The sequence below is a fragment of the Daucus carota genome, chromosome 9, assembly GCF_001625215.2.
Source record: "Daucus carota subsp. sativus chromosome 9, DH1 v3.0, whole genome shotgun sequence".
Taxonomy (NCBI): domain Eukaryota; kingdom Viridiplantae; phylum Streptophyta; class Magnoliopsida; order Apiales; family Apiaceae; genus Daucus; species Daucus carota.
In genome coordinates, this window is record NC_030389.2 from 31,669,041 (window position 1) to 31,685,911 (window position 16,871).

The following is a 16,871-nucleotide window of genomic DNA, read 5'->3' on the forward strand; positions in this document are numbered from 1 at the left end:
ACTATTTAAATACTTACAATTGTTTATAAGGTTTAATAATTTATGAAAAATTAATTCATTCATCCTTGAACTACAGGTCGTTTATGGTTTATGTCCCTGAACTAAAAAAACTCAATTTTTTACACATAAACTTTTAAAATATCTAATTCAAGTTCCTCCGTCATAAGACTCATAACTAACGGCCGTTAGGCAATGCAAGCATGAAAATTAAAAAAAAAAATTAAAAAGATGAAAAGTCAAAACTTCACAGTTAAAATTTTGATATATTAATCTACATGTGATTTCAAGAACACCAATGGTGAAAATTTTCGATTTCAAATGTACTAACATATAAAAATTTGCATTTGGATATAAAAAATTCTTTATGTTCTCAAGATTAAAATACAAATCTATATACATTCATGTACTCAAAATTAAAAAATTTCACCACTCATATTTTTGAAATTACACGTATATTAACATGTCGAAATTTCACTTCAATCCATGAAATTTCTTTATTCTCATCTTTAATTATATTTTTATTTTATTTTTTCACTTTCCATATCAGCATTGACTAGAAGTTATTAGTCATATTTTGATGGAGAGACTTCAATCAGATTTTTTAAAAGTTTAGGTATAAAAAAAATAGATTTTTTTAGCTCAGGGACCTAAACCATAAACGATTCATAATTTAATAATGAATGAATTGATTTTCCCAATAATTAAATATATAGTTATTATTTTCATTGATATAATAATATACATTATATTACACTATATTGTTAAAACATTTTAAAATACTTCTTTCATAGGTGTCGGTCGAAAATGACGACAAGGGAAAGTGTCAAAAACAAAAGTCGATTGAATCTGGTCGAATATAACTATCAACTGAATCCCATCAAATATATTTTTTGGCCAGAAACAAAGACCGATCAAATTTCAAGCCGCAAATCCATGGTATAATATTATTTTTATTTAGTATGTTGTTTAAAAAAATATGTTAGATAAAAGTAATTTCGTGACGGCGAAATATGCTTTTACAATTAAAATTGGTAAGAAATATTTATTTTGATTAAAAAAATCATAAACAATGTGAAATGTGAAATTTGTTTTGGATTAGGAAAAGCAATCATAACATAATTAGCCGAAAAGCATTCCGAGGCGTGGGAAAAGCACTTTCAAGTTTTAACGTCGTATTACAAACAGTTAAACATAAGTCTCTCCCGCCACTTTTGTCATACAAAATGATGTCCACTATATCAAACCACTACTGTTCATTTCTTAAACACTGCTGCGAAACCCACAACCAAGCCGAACTCAAAAAGCTTCACTGTCTCATAATCAGAACCATAGTAAACGCAGAAACATTCTTGCTCAACAATGTCGTTAACTCATACAATAAATTAGGCAACTTAAGCTATGCACGCAAGGTATTTGATCAAATTCCCCAACCAAATCTTTTTTCTTGGAACACTGTTTTATCGGTGTACTCGAAGCCTGGAAGGGTGGTGGAGATGAATGATATTTTTTATCGGATGCCTCGACGAGATGGGGTGTCGTGGAATTTGGTTATTTCGGGGTATGTTGCGTGTGGGATGAGTGCGAAGGCGGTTGAGGTTTATAAGATGATGGTGAGGGATGGGGTGAGGGATTTGAATAGGATTACATTTTCGACGATGCTGATTTTGTCATCGAATAAGGGGTATGTTGGGTTGGGGAGGCAGATTCATGGGCAGGTAGTGAAATGTGGTTTTGGCTCGTATGTTTTTGTGGGGAGTCCTCTTGTAGATATGTATTCGAAATCTGGATTGATTTATGATGCGGAAAGGGTGTTTGAGAGGTTGCCGGAGAGGAATGTGGTTATGTATAATACAATGCTGAGTGGTTTATTGCGGTGTGGTATGGTTGAGGAATCAAAGTGTTTGTTTCATGGTATGCCTGAAAAGGATTCAGTTTCTTGGACAACAATGATTACTGGATTTACCCAGAATAGCTTAGGGAGAGAAGCGATTGATTTGTTTAGGGCAATGAGATTGGAAGGTTTAGGTATTGATCAATTTACCTTTGGAAGTATCTTAACAGCGTGTGGTGGACTTGTGGCCTTGAGGGAAGGAAAACAGATCCATGCTTATGTTATGAGGACAAATTATATGGATAATATATTTGTCGGGAGTGCTCTTGTTGACTTGTATTCTAAATGCAGAAACATTAAGTATGCAGAGACAGTTTTCAGAAGAATGAACCACAAAAACATAATTTCATGGACCGCAATGGTGGTGGGATATGGGCAGAATGGGTACAGCGAAGAGGCTGTCCGGAGCTTTTGCGAAATGCAGAGAATGGGTATTGAGCCAGATGACTTTACTCTTGGAAGTGTAATTAGCTCGTGTGCCAATCTGGCAACCATAGAAGAAGGTGCCCAGTTTCATGGCCAAGCACTTATTTCTGGCTTGATATCCTACATTACTGTTTCTAATGCACTTGTAACCTTGTACGGAAAGTGTGGAAGCATAGAAGAGTCCCATCAATTGTTTGATGAGATGAGATTAAAGGATGAAGTCTCTTGGACTGCATTGGTTTCGGGGTATGCTCAATTTGGAAAAGCCAAAGAAACTATTGATTTGTTTGAGAATATGTTGGCTCATGGTCTGGAACCTGATGGGATTACATTCATTGGGGTCCTTTCAGCTTGCAGTAGGGCAGGTCTAGTGGATAAAGGCCGTCAGTATTTTCAATCTATGATTGAAGACCATGGAATTAAGCCTATTCTTGATCATTACACGTGCATGATCGATTTATTCAGTCGAGCTGGACAGTTAGATGAAGCAAAAAGATTTATAGAAAAAATGCCTTACCGTCCCGATGCTGTTGGATGGTCCACTTTGCTAAGCTCATGTAGAATTCGTGGTGATTTTGATATTGGAAAGTGGGCAGCTGAGTCTCTGTTAGAACTAGAACCCCAAAACCCTGCAAGCTATGTTTTGCTTACAAGCATGTATGCTGCTAGGGGAAATTGGGTTGAAGTGGCCCAGTTAAGGAGAGGAATGAGAGAAAAGGGTATTAGGAAAGAACCAGGTTGTAGTTGGATCAAATATAAGAGTAAGTTGCACATTTTCTCAGCCGATGATAGGTCAAGCCCATATGCAGATCAGATATATGATAAGCTGGAGACATTGAACAGTAGATTGATTCAGGAAGGTTATGTGCCTGATATGAGTAACATTATGCATGATGTTGTTGAGTCGGAAAAAATTAAGATGCTTAACCACCATAGTGAGAAACTAGCAATTGCCTTCGGTTTGATTTTTATTCCTCCTGACCTCCCCATTCGCGTGGTTAAAAACCTCAGGGTATGTGGGGACTGCCACACCGCAACTAAGTTCATATCCAAAGTTACGCAAAGAGAGATTCTTGTACGGGATGCAGTCAGATATCATCTTTTTAAAGATGGAACTTGCTCATGTGGTGATTTCTGGTAATGGGTCTCTGGATGGTGCTCATGCTATTGACACTAAAAACATTATGCAGGTGCAGAACATCAGAAAGTTATGGAGGAAAACTCTGAGTGCTTTGCACCTACCAAGTCCGCTGTGGATGTTAGGTGGACGCTTGCCTGGTGAAAACTGTGGAGAACCTAGTTGAGGTAACAGTCTTTGCATCCAACTCTGTATTCTTTGTGTTGGTTGTGAATTTGTGATACCAGGTGATCGTATAGGGTCTTTAAAAAATTAAATCCCCGATTTATTAATAAAATTCCGATTAATCCTTACAAAAAATTTCACCGATTTACCGATTACACTCCGATTTGACTAAAAATCCCCAATTTATTTTACAATTCTCCGATGAATCCCCTATAATCCTGAATCGTTAGGTCAACAACTGATTAGTTCCGAGTCCCGATTTCTACAACAATGACGTCATCACATAAGTGGTCTAGATCACAGCTGACCCAATCCAATCAAAATATCAGAAATATTAAAAAAGAATTCTCCATAACGAAATTAAGCTACCATAGCATTCAATATCACATTTATTAATGTTGCTCCAATCTGATAATCTGAAACACCTCATTCATTAACAGAGGAAAAACAAACTTTCTTTGGACCTAAGATCAGATATAATCAGTACTGACATCCTATTCCTTTGGTGATATCAGATATGATAGGACCAACAGCTTTTTAATTTTAAAGTAAATTTATTAAATTCAATTGGTTCTTGAGAAACTTAAGATTTGAATGAATACTTTTTTAAGCTGCACTGTATTCCTGTGATGACTTGCAAGACTCCCCCAGATTTTGTTGTCGGTTCTGCAAAATGATAAACACAATTTTAATGCAGGAGAAAGGCAGCCGTGAAGGAGCTGTGTTTCCGAGTTCAAGTTATAAAAGAAAAGAACGGAAAATTGATTATTTTCTATTCTCTCCAAATCTTTAAGTATCTTTTCCTTTCCTTCTCATAATATCACTCAGGAGCATGTCGAAGAAATTAAATAAAACCCTGGAACACTGCATTAAAGAAGCATGTGAAAGTACCTGCAACTGTGTGCAGATCCCAATGACTTCAGCAAGAGGTGCCCAGTCCCCAAAATTTCTTTCAATGAACTGGTATGCAATTCCAGTTTTTCCTTTGCCAATAATAAACAGTCCTCCTTTTATATCCCCTTCTCCTCTATAGTTATGCTCTAAACCCATAGCTTTTGCGCGCTTGTAGTTTGCTATAGCCCGGGGATTGAGAAGAAATCCTGATATAAAGTTTTCTTTCATTAGATTCCCACCACCCAAAGCTTTGAAAAATTCTCTGTTCTTGTCTAGGATTACGGCACCACTCCAATATCTGGGCCAGAAGTCCTTTACCTGTCCAGCATGAAATAAAGACTTTGTCAAGGTGAGTTGTTTAGCTGAAGAGCTTCAAGTCTTCAAAATAGTAGTAATAAGTTATTAACGTACCTCAGACTCTATTTGCTCTTGAATTACTGCATACAACTGAATTCCAAGTGCATCAAATATTGGTTTGTTCAAGTTGATCTTATGAGCTTCAGCTCTGCACATAATGCACCTACATTTCCATTTGAATGCATCATTGGTTGTTTTTATGGTAACATGTTGGTCATTTGTGTGAAAAAAATGAAAATAAAATAAGAACAAAGAAATTAAAAACCTCTTCTTTTTTCAATTCAGAAATAAAAAAGTTATTCATTATTTTAATACCTTTGACATGGATAGTTTACACATATTTATTGCAAAATATGGTGAAAGATGCAGATTGCAGAATGACTAAAATGTTTTACCCTGGTCGACGGATGCAGAGAAGTACAGCTGGTTTGTGGCACCAAAGTTCTGAAGCTTTCATTGGAGGTGTCTTTGTCTTTATCAAATGTTCCATTCCGTTTTTATATTCCGGAGTCAGTTTTTGAACTGAGATATTTTGAATAGTAGAATATGGAGCAACATTTTTAGCTACAGAAGGAGGCATCACACAACCACACCCTCTGGGCTCATCAGGCATCGCTGCCACGATCCCCTTATAAATATGATCATCTTTCAATTTAAAATCAGACAGGGAGTGCTGATTTGTCACACTATTAGCAATACTGTTGCTCTTTAGTGGGACTCGTCTCACGCTTTGCAGTTTCCTCGAGCTGGCAGACATAAGCTCCCCCTTGTAGTTGTTGTTGTTTGTGGTAGGTACCTGTCTTTGCCTCTCTGGAAGAGTGATTGATGCAGGTGATGGCTTCTCTGAGCATTCACTTGTTCTGTTCATGAAACGTGCAATGTGGCCCCTTTTCATACCAAACTGAAAAGAGAGTTCTGCAGTATTTAAGTTGAGAAGCTCGGCGAGACATTTTCCTGATGCCTCTAGCTTGTCTCCATATTGGATCAGTGAATGATCATGCAGGTATGACCTTATTTCTAGTGCATCCTTCAGTAGATCACAGATAGCTTTTAAGTATCACTTTTAATTATAGCATGTATAATCAGTAGAAAAGTAAAATGCATTTTGTGCAGAGATTATGCATTGGATTATATAGTTATAGTTACTACTGTAAACATGAGTTATAAGACCAACCTTTTGTTCTCGGGTCATGTTTATCTCAACCATATCCTCCGAATTCATTACCTTTAACGTAAGCACGTCATCCCAGCCATCTTCAAACAACTTTGGGAGTAATTCCTTCAAGGATCCATTTCCAACAAAATCCTCAACAGATGTAGAAGCCATCTTCTTGTCTCACCGTGTTGATACTTTCAGATAACTGCCTTAATACTTGTAAACATAGGCTAAAATGAGATATATATATATATATATATATATATATAACCTTGAAAATTGTTGAAAACGGCCCTACTTCATGTCAACCTGGCTTGATTTGACAAAGAGCATTTTATTATTCCACATAATATACTTTGATCAGAACAACCAACATGCTCCATGTCCCATATGGTAGAAATTTTAGTTGGAAAAATGCTGTTAGTACTTTTTCTTCTTTTTACTATGTTTCTTCAGTCTTGGAGCTGACCTATTAGCCTAAGACACCACTTGGCATTATTGTGGCAGACAACAACAACTTTTTGCTGAAAAACCATTGAAAAATTATTTGTTAAATCTAAAAGCAACTTTCGGAACAACACTTTTTAGTCCAAAAACTGCTTTTAGAAGCAGTTCTTCGCGTGCTTTTGGAAAAAGCTGTTTTCCAGCTTTTGCGGGAAGCTGTAATAGATTTTAATATTAAACCTCGCCAAAAACATCATTTTTTATATTATAGCTCAAATTATGCAAATACAAAAAAAAATTACCAAACAATTATCTGATTTCTACACCAACACTTTTTTTGATAGCACAACAATTTTTAATAGCACTCCCAAACAAACTCTGAATGGGGTAAATAAACTATCTATAACCAGAAAGAAAAGTTTTAGATTAGAAGTCGGAGGAGGATTGAAATGCTGATTTTTTGTTTGTACTTGTGTCGTTACTGGCACAATTTTCGACTCCTATCTTTACAGACAAATGTGATTAACTTTGTCACCTTCATTGCCCTTTGAGTGATACAATGCTTGACAGAAATAAGGCGAGGCGGCAAGCCTACAAATAAAGGAAACAATATTTGGACAGGGGGTGAGACAGAAAAGATAGTGATACATTGATGTGTGACTGCATGAGCATTTGAGACTCCAATGTTATTGTTACTCTGATAGATGAAGTTTGCATTAGAATATCAACAATAGGTGCATTTGGCTTCACTTGAGTGTCAGCAGTTTATTTGATATTGCAGCCGGCCATCCCTGCAACAGAACAAGTGAATGAAGTCAGTTTGTTATTACAAAGATATAAGATTCGTTTGATAGTTTCTGTCAACACCATAATGTCTTGTAGTAGTTTTATGGACCTTAAGCTGTTACTAGTAATTGAATAGTATATCATTGGAGAATGAGAGTCAAGAATTTCAGAAAGATGTGGTAATTTGTATCTGCAGTTAGAGTAAGTCCAAGAGTGTCCCAGTGATTGCCTTATAAATATTGTGGGTGTTTGGGAAGTGGACTTTTGGGCTTTAAAACCTGGAAGTCCACTTCCTCTTTTTTGCTGTGTGTTTGGCAAATGATATGAAGCACTTAAAACAAGTAAAAGAAGTTAAGGAAAAAAAACTAATATGCCGTTTGACTAGACTTAAAAGGAGTGATTTATTGCTTAAAATAAAAAAGTGGATTAGAAGTGAGAAGTTGGTTAGAACTTATAAGCTATTACAAGTGTTTGGATACGGGACTTATAAGTTTTTTAAGTGTTTGGATAAATTAACTTATAAATTAGTCTAAAAATTATTATTTTTAATTAATCTATAAATAAATAATTTGTACAGGAATAATCTAAATTTGAAGAGATTTGTTTTCTTCTTCATAATCTAGGAGATATTCATTATTATTATTTTTTGTCATAAAGAAATATTCATATTTGATACTCCCTCCGTTATATATGTCTCTCGTTTCAGATGTCAATACTGTTCACGACATGAGATGAATTACTAATTTGCATCTAATCTATGACTAAATATAGTCTAAATATAGTCATGAGTGATCTGTTAAATTCCTATTTATGTGTACTTTAATACGATGAAGTATTACTCCCTTTGTTTTTTTAGTTTGAATCTTCGACTTTGAACACGTATTTTTAAGTGTTTTGACCGAGTGGTTAAAAATATTATTTTTTAAACTTTTTTTTAAAATAAAAATATATAATTAAAATTTTAATTCGCAAAAAAATTAATTAAAAATAATATTTTTACTATCCGGTCAACTCAACTAAAGATGTGTGTCAAATGTCAAATAATAATAAATAGAGAGGGTACAATGTTAAGCGGCCAATCACATGAACCAGAATAAACATATCTGTGTTAGGAAAAAGCAGACAAAAAGAAGCTGTGCCAAGAAAAAGCTACCTTTCGTAGCTTTTTTACTTTAATTAAGCTCAGCTTAAAAAGATCTGCCAAACGACCATCAAAAACGGGGAAGTGGACTTCCGAACTTTTAAGCCCAGAAGTACCACCCCCAAACACCCACTAAAAAATGGAGCTTTTTTTTGGGACTCCAGCTTTTTTCAGCTTGCAATGCTGTTCTAAACCCGTGACATTCCGCTACCTATTATTTTTGTTTATTTTTTATTCATGCCGTCTATTTGATGTTATTTCATCCAAATATGAGGTGATTGAATATAATTTTTTTTATTTAAACTTTTGTCTTCAATTATATGAAATACTCATATATATTAAGTTTATATAAATTTTTAAACACACTTATAAATCACTTAAATAATTAAATGTGAGACATTTTTTTATATAATATAAATATTAATCTAATGTAATATTTTCATCAACTTTTCTCAATTTATTTTGTAAATATCAAATAATTATATTACAATATTACGAAACTATACCAGCTTTTAAGTTAAGTTATCCAAACACTTAAAAAATTTTATAAGTCGCGGTATTCAAACACTTGTAATATCTTATAAGTTCAAACCAACTTCTCACTTCTAATCCACTTCTTTACTTTAAGTAATAAGTCACTTCTTTTAAGCTCAGTCATGATACTATTGCATGCAAAAAATCTAAACGAATAAAGATCTTCGAGCTAAACAAAAGTAGTTATTAGTACCAGAAATACTCCATTTATTTTGGTGCTAAAATTGATTATTAAAAAATTGTAACAATAAAATAAATAAACATCCCAACAACTTCTGATTTTAAATTAATTTCTATCTCATTTCTACTGTTAGGTCACGATAGAGTGTAATTTAAGCTAGAAGGGGGGGTTGAATAGCTTAATCACCAATTTAAAAATTGATGTGGTGTAATAAAATTTATCCCCCTTTTGAATAGCTTTTATCGAGAGTATAGGCAGTTTATGTGTGCGGAAGCAATGTAAGAGTAATACGACACACGAGATTTTATCCTGGTTCGCGGTGGCTAACTCAACAATTGGAGTCCACTCACCCCTACTCCAGTCCCCGAGCTCCTCCCCGGACTCGAGATTTTCTCTACTATAAAGAAACTCCTTTACAGTAGGCGGAGAAGCCTTTACAAATATATATCTTGGAGCGTAACTTCCCGTTACCTCCTCACTATAAATGTAAACTTACAAGACTCGTCTTGGAGCGTAACTCCCCGTCACCTCCTCAAAGTCGTTGTACTCCGGGTGTAGTCTTTGAACTTCTAAACTTTTGCGGGTCTTGGATCTTAGGTCTTAGGTCTTGGGTCTTTCCTCTTCCTCACGGTGCAAAGACGACTAACTCCCCGTTAGCTCGTCTAGGACTTGGGTCTTAGAACGAAGATCACCTCACTTCACTTCACCTCACTGCAAAACTTAGAAAACAATATCTACGACAAATAATCCTTGTTTATAAAAAGGGTTTTGGACTAGACACAACTAGGCCGATAGTGTATATATATATATATGTTGATGATATATATATTTAAAGTATACTTTCCGAATGATTTAGAAAGATTTAAGTATACTTGATGTTTTACTCCAATACTAAAGATGAGTATATAGTTGGAGTAATAAAAGTCTTAAAAGCTTTAATCTCGCTTAAGACTTGTATAATACTTGTCTTTTTGACTAAGTATATATTACTTCGAATATACGTCTATTTTCAAAGTACGGATTTAAGAGAGTCTTTTGATATAGCTCTTTTGGCTATGGACTCTTCTTAATACAACTCTTCTCTTGATATAGTCTTTTTAGACTAGATATAATCGATTTAGTGCGGAGAGAGAGAGTGTAGTCTTTCTTTAACTTTAGCACAATATAATGAAATAGCCAAACTAGAATCCGCAATTATAACAACAATAAATAATAACAATAAGGTGCAGAAAGTAAATAGCGGAAAGTAAATAAGTTAGTTGGCTATGTTAGTGCTAGGTAAAGTTAAAGAGTTAAAGTAAGCTTTTTAGATTTTCTTCCCACGGAACAATACGATGATAGTTGGGAATAGAATCAAGCTTAATAAAATTGATTTTGACCGTCGTCAAATATTAATCTCGTTTTCGAGATTTATTACGAATCTTTAGTTCGTAAGAAGATACAAATCGTAGTTCGTTTGTATCAAAATATATTTGAGTATATTCGAAAGATATAAACTTTGTTTATGTATATAACTCAAATGTAACGAATCTTAGTTCGTTTAAATATACACCGAATCTATAGTTCGTGTATATATATTTATATTTCGAATAACACGACTTTGTTAGTTCGTGTTTGAATTTAATTCGAAATAAGAAATCTCTTTTATAAGAGATATAAGATGAAGAGCTTAAGATGAATAGATCGAGAATAATGAGCTCTTGTATATATAATGGTCGGTTAAGACTCGGATCGAAGCTAAAATAATAACCACTTACAAAAACGATCGGAAAGTTCGCCGGAAAAAAATTCGCCGGAGGTTCGGCCGGATTTTGGCTTAGTGGCGGAACTTGGGTAGCCCTACGGGAGGCCTAAAGTATTAGTGGTTGAGCTAGTTGGGTTGGGAGAGAGCTTGGTTGGTTGAACTAAGCTTATATAACTAAAACCTTGTATATATGAATATATATGTATAAGAAAAGAGGTTTTAGAGAAGAAGTATTTGTAGAGAGTGTTTGTAGAGATGAAAGAGAGAATACTTCTAAAATTCCCAGCAACTAATTAGCTCTTTAGCTTGTGTAGAAAATGAATGGGGATGGGGTGGTATTTATAGGGAAATTTTGGGGTAGTGGGTAGTGGAAGGTGATGTAAGGGATGATGTAAATGGGTAGGTGATGTAAGGGATGACTACATTGTTCTTGTCCACTAGCCTAGCAACTTGACAACCAACATGTGACTCCTTATCTCAGCACTTATTGCTTGGAAGAGGATAAGGCACACACCCCAATGCAACCCAATTAACTATTAATTAACGATTAAGTATCGTTAATTAAAACTAGCTTATTTCTAAACATCTCCAATAAATCCAACAAAAAATATGACAATTTTCTAAATATTGGAAAATGGAAATCTGTGAAGTTTGGTAATTTTTGGTCAAAGTCTCCTAGGTCAAACGCTCAGTCAAAGCTTCTCGGGTCAACCGTTCGGAAACACACCCCGACAAACATTCTCCAAAAATCACGAAACTTTTACCTAACATACATCACATCATAAAAATGACATCCCCAAAGTTTCAAGTCATTCTAGCAAGTGGAAGTATTTTATCCGGAATTAAAACGATAAAAACCGGTTTTCGGGTATGAATAAAATACATAAATCCTGTAAAACGTTTTTGGCTAGAATTTTGACTTGAATAAATACTACAAATATATTTCCTTGAGAATAAAATAGTTTGGAGTGTTATGGAAATATTTTGAGTATTTAAAATAATTTCCTTCGATAAATAAGGAAATATACGTAAACCGAGAAAATTAGTATTTGGTCAAAACGAGTAGACCCTTGACTAATTTTTGATACCAAAATACTTAGAATAATATGATTCATGATAAATCATGGTTTTGACAATTTTAAAGTGCATTCTAAGTATTAAAATATTTTTCTCCGAAAAATGAATAATTTAAGAGACCTTGGAGAAAATATTTAAGGAATTCAGAAAAATGGATATTAATATTTGACCATCCAAATATTAATGTTTTGATAGAGTAAATCTTCCTTTTGGATAGAAAACAATTTTTGGAATGAAAGATTTATTTTTGACCAATTAAAGATAATTTATCCCGTAAAATAGAAATCTGATAAATCAGGGAATAAATTACTTTAATTAAGAGATTTAAAAAATAATGTTACATGAGGGTTCTAAAGAATATCAAATCTTGATAATCCTTTTTCGATCTTCATGCGAGTTTAATTTTGCAATATGAGAATAGGGAAATATCGTAGATTGGCGATATCCCACAGCATGAATATTGCGTGAAAATATGTTTCTTAAAAATAGGTATTTTGATACGAAGAAATATAAGATGATTTTTCAAATGACTTGCTAGAGATAACTTTTCCACTTAAGGATAATCATGCAAATTAATGATCCTATTGGGAGGATTACTAGGTGATTTAAATTTTACGTTTATTTATAAATACCAAAATAAATTAATATCGAAGATATCCTTTCAATCTTCCCCTTTTTGGTATTTATCAAACAAACCTAAAATTTAAATTTTACAAGTGTGTGCTTCCCCTTAGTGTATGCATGAATTTGAAAAATAATTTTCACATAGGCACATAATAGGGTTCAGAATTTTTACTTGTAGGTCTCGCAATTCTGATAGCAAAACTTGTAATCCTCGTAATTCCAATAGCGGTACCTTGAAAAGAAATTGGTTAGATACATAGACAATTTTAAAATTTTAAACCAAAATTTTCTTTTCTCTATCTTTGGGAAAATTTTAATTTTTGATCGTGCAATGGAAAGCAATGGAATTGATGTATTGCACTTTCTTTTCTCTATCTTTGGGAAAATTTTAATTTTTGATCGTGCAATGGAAAGCAATGGAATTGATGTATTGCACGTCTCTTCCCCTTTTGGTTGATAAAAACCAAAAAAAATTCTCTTTGAGACAGGTACGATTGTTTCGTAAAATTAAATGTCTCTTCCCTTTTGGTATATTGTCACTAATAGAAGAGCATTTTGAAAAAAAACAATTAAGATGATTATTTCTAGATAAATAACTTCCCCTTAATGAGTGATTGGTTCTTAAAATATTTAGATCAATATACTTCTTTCCCTTTAAAAAGATGTCATATTTTAGACTTTCTTAAACTCATAGAGGGAGATATATATAAGTGATTTTCTTTTCTCACTTTGTCAAGATTGCATAAGTGTGTCTTTCAATTTTTCTTGACAAAATTTTATTAACTCAAAATTCGAGTATTGCTTGTAATTTTTGAGTCAGTTTGTTTTCAAAATGTATCAAGTTAATCAATTAGTTTTCTTTTTAGACTTGATAAAAATGCTCAGTAGTTTCGTATTTATCGTGTAATTTTTGAGCATATTTGTTTTGAATCGATGAAAGAGTATTTTCTTTTTGATCTTTTCGATTCATTTTTATCACTTGAAGCCATTTTGCTTTCTTGAAATTTTATAAGTGATAATCCATTCGTTTTTTTTTTTTTTTTTTGAGCAGTAAATGCTGGAATAATATATTAAAAACGAAGACAATGCTAGTATGAGACAGATGCAATATCTATTGCTGAAATAAATCTCAAACTGAATTTTCATTAAATCATGAAATTTGTACAAGTCAAGTGTAAGTTACAGTGTACAAACTTTAAGTACTAAAGAAGATACTGAAAACCTGCAAATCGAATGAGTTCAAAAAAAAAATATAATATTACAAGATCATATTAGATTAATACTTGTAAGCACCATGTGTTCCAGGAGAGAAACAATACTTAGTTTTACATATCCATTAAGATCTAGAGTTTTGACATTAACATGAAATTACAGACTTATGAGAACATACAGATCATGGCAAGATACAAGTTTGCAAGGAGTTTTATAGTTTTTTTTTTAAGAAATGCATCAGCAAAAATAGGGGAAATCTCAAACAAATCTAACACCAGCATGCATTTCATGTTAAGTTATAGCACTGGGATGTTAAGAAAGCAAACTAGCAGAGTTAAACATATATATAAATTGCAGATTTATATACCAAAATCAGTCCATAAAATGGACTACAACCTGCAATTACAAGCACAACACCATTAGATACTACAGATTAAATATCTCAGCACCTGAGATATCATCATAACAAACACAGAACCACACAAGGTGGCCAAGAACCAGCATTCCAGCAAAAACAGAGCCAAACCAGTAAAACCAGCAATCACAGTAACCATAAAATCAGCTTAACAGGACCAACACAGCCATCATTCCCAGTCAAAACAGTAAGCATAACACAGATCTAAGCCTTCTCAGGCTCCTCAACAGCAACAAAACCCAGATCATCAGCTAAATCATTCAAACTAGGAAGTTCCACTTTCTCAGAATTACCATTACCAGCCATCTCAGTTACCATTTCTTCATTAAAGAGTCTATCTATTTTATCATCTATACCTTCCTCTTTCCCAACAGTAGAGTCCTCCTTAGACTTGTTTTCCAAGTGATCTAACCTTGCCATAATGAACAAGTTTATTTCCTTAAGATTGTTAACTTCTTCCTTAATCTTATCAAGTTCATCATTAGCCTTATTAGTACCTTGTTTGCTACCAATAATCATCACATCAGGAGTAATGCATACAGGGGTAACAATTAAGGGCTTACAATCACTAAGGGAGACTTGATGCTTAACCAGACTAGAAATATCACAATATTCAATCCTTTCAGCAAGAACTCTAGGCATAGCAATGTGATATAGCTCAAACAAAGATGTTAATAGCAGTCCATAAGGCATATACTCAACTTCAAAAGCCATTATCATGTTAATCAGGATCACATAATTAATGTTAAACTCAACCTGATTAGTAGCCAACTGAAACATAACTTTTAAATCCACAAAATCAAAGAACTGAGTGTTCTTAGGTTTAGGCAACAGATTAGACCTTATAATTATAGCAAGCTGTTGGTACATAGGAGTAAAATGATGAAACTCAATGGCACAGTTTTTATCACATAAATCCACAGGAACATCACTATCACAGAAATACCCAACAAGCAACTCAAATTCCTTCTTATCAAACACAAACTTCTCATATATGTTGATGCAAGGCTGAAATGGCACATTCTCACCTAACTTAAGGCATCTATTCAGAGTATTAACATCAACAAGCATGTTTTTGTTATGCACTACAGTACTTATCTTAAGAACATCATTTATCCCCTTCTGAACCACCATATTACCATAGAATTCACCAATCAAATGCACAAAATAGTTCTGACCTCTATAAAATATCATGTTTTCCCACTTAGCAGATAAAAACATGTTATGCACCACACCATTCTGAGGAACATAGATCATCATACCAGGTTGCACATTTAAAAGCATGTTATCAAGCTTAGACAGATTGGATGGATCAACTAACACACTTTTAGGAGCATTCACAGTAGGTTTAGCATTTGGAGTGTGTGTGTGCCTAGAAGCTTGAGTGTTTGGTGCAGAGGTGACATTCTTATGCATATGCAGTTTAGAATTGTGGTTGTGAGAAGAGTTTTGATGCACTTGTTTTTGCTTTTTATGATAAGTATGAAAAGGTTTAGTGTGGAAATCAGGATTTTGGTTTTCAGAGTAAAACCTTCTCTCCATGTTTTGTAAAAGAGGGAGAGTATGGAGAGGTTTGGAAGAAGGGTTAGAGTGCAACTTTTTGAATTCCATGCAGAGAGATTTTTGAAAACAGATAGGTGGTGTGAGTTTTGAAAGTCATGCAAGTCTATTTATAGTAAAAATGATCAGTTGCATGTCATGAGTGTGTGTGTGTATGTTTAACACATGCACATATAAGCATTTAATGCATATATCAAGCAATACAGGCATGCAGATATGAGACAAAGGTGTATATATCAAATAATGTGAGTGATCAAGCAAGCACATATATGGCAGTTATATACCTATACAAGATTGTGTGAGACAGCATGCATATAAGTGAAAGTGTGTGTATATGATATGTGCAAACATGTATACATACAAGACACATAGCATATATCACATTTAATGAACTGACTTAGTGTAAAATGGTGGCCAGAAGAAACAACTGGGATATCAGCTTGCTTAAGAGAGTTTTCAAATCAAATTAATACCACAGAGTTCAAAACAGATGATGATATCTATACAAATAGCCAGATAATAAGCAACTCTACATATGACACACTCCAGAAATCATTTAATGCATGCAGCCATTTACATATATCAGTTTGAATATGCATAATGTTCCAAGTTATTAAATACAAGCAGACACATACATATCAGCTTAAGCAGTCAAGAAATACATACACACAGATATGATGCAGATGCTATGTCATCCAACACAGAGATTAAGTCCTAATGCATTAATTTCTAGCCTAAATCTAGTGGCCAGATGCACCAGTGATCCAGATACCCAGGGGCTCATAGGACCCCCAAGCCAAGTCTTAATGCATGGGCATGGTGTGTGTAGTGTCCTATCTTAGGAGATTTCTACTTAATTTTTATGAATTCTCCCTGTATTAGTCATGTATATGGAGACTTACCATGGCAGAGGACATAGAGCATACACACAAGCTAATATATATAAACAGAGTTATGTATATGTGAGCAAGTAGTATATGTAGACACATCATCACTAAGTAGCACTGAGTCAGGCAGAAAAAGATACTTTATATACAATAATCTCAAAGTTAACCAGCACAGAACATGTAATAAACTCACAGTTAACTAGCAACTGCCACATAATCAAGTAAAGCACAGGATATAA

General features: G+C 33.8%; 2 protein-coding genes across 9 annotated transcripts; one reads left to right on the plus strand and one right to left on the minus strand.

Moving 5' to 3' along the window:
- The first annotated feature begins 1,129 nt into the window (after positions 1–1,129).
- LOC108200444 (putative pentatricopeptide repeat-containing protein At1g68930) lies at positions 1,130–7,262 on the plus strand. 7 transcript variants are annotated; one of them, XM_064084970.1, is made up of 4 exons: positions 1,130–3,622; positions 4,318–4,863; positions 5,285–5,874; positions 6,984–7,262. In XM_064084970.1, the coding sequence occupies exon 1, from the start codon at positions 1,224–1,226 to the stop codon at positions 3,456–3,458; it is 2,235 nt and encodes a 744-aa protein (XP_063941040.1). In that variant the 5' UTR covers positions 1,130–1,223; the 3' UTR covers positions 3,459–3,622; positions 4,318–4,863; positions 5,285–5,874; positions 6,984–7,262. The 7 variants fall into 7 exon arrangements, with proteins under 7 accessions (XP_063941040.1, XP_063941042.1, XP_063941041.1 ...); XM_064084972.1 differs by having other exon boundaries at positions 7,024–7,262; XM_064084971.1 differs by having other exon boundaries at positions 7,042–7,262.
- LOC108200445 (uncharacterized) lies at positions 3,966–6,198 on the minus strand. 2 transcript variants are annotated; one of them, XM_064084973.1, is made up of 5 exons: positions 6,046–6,198; positions 5,267–5,898; positions 4,926–5,034; positions 4,512–4,832; positions 3,966–4,286 (listed from the first exon to the last, which is right to left on the minus strand). In XM_064084973.1, the coding sequence occupies exons 1-5, from the start codon at positions 6,196–6,198 to the stop codon at positions 4,227–4,229; spliced, it is 1,275 nt and encodes a 424-aa protein (XP_063941043.1). In that variant the 3' UTR covers positions 3,966–4,226. The 2 variants fall into 2 exon arrangements, with proteins under 2 accessions (XP_063941043.1, XP_017224086.1); XM_017368597.2 differs by lacking the exon at positions 3,966–4,286 and having other exon boundaries at positions 4,410–4,832.
- Positions 7,263–16,871: the final 9,609 nt, after the last annotated feature.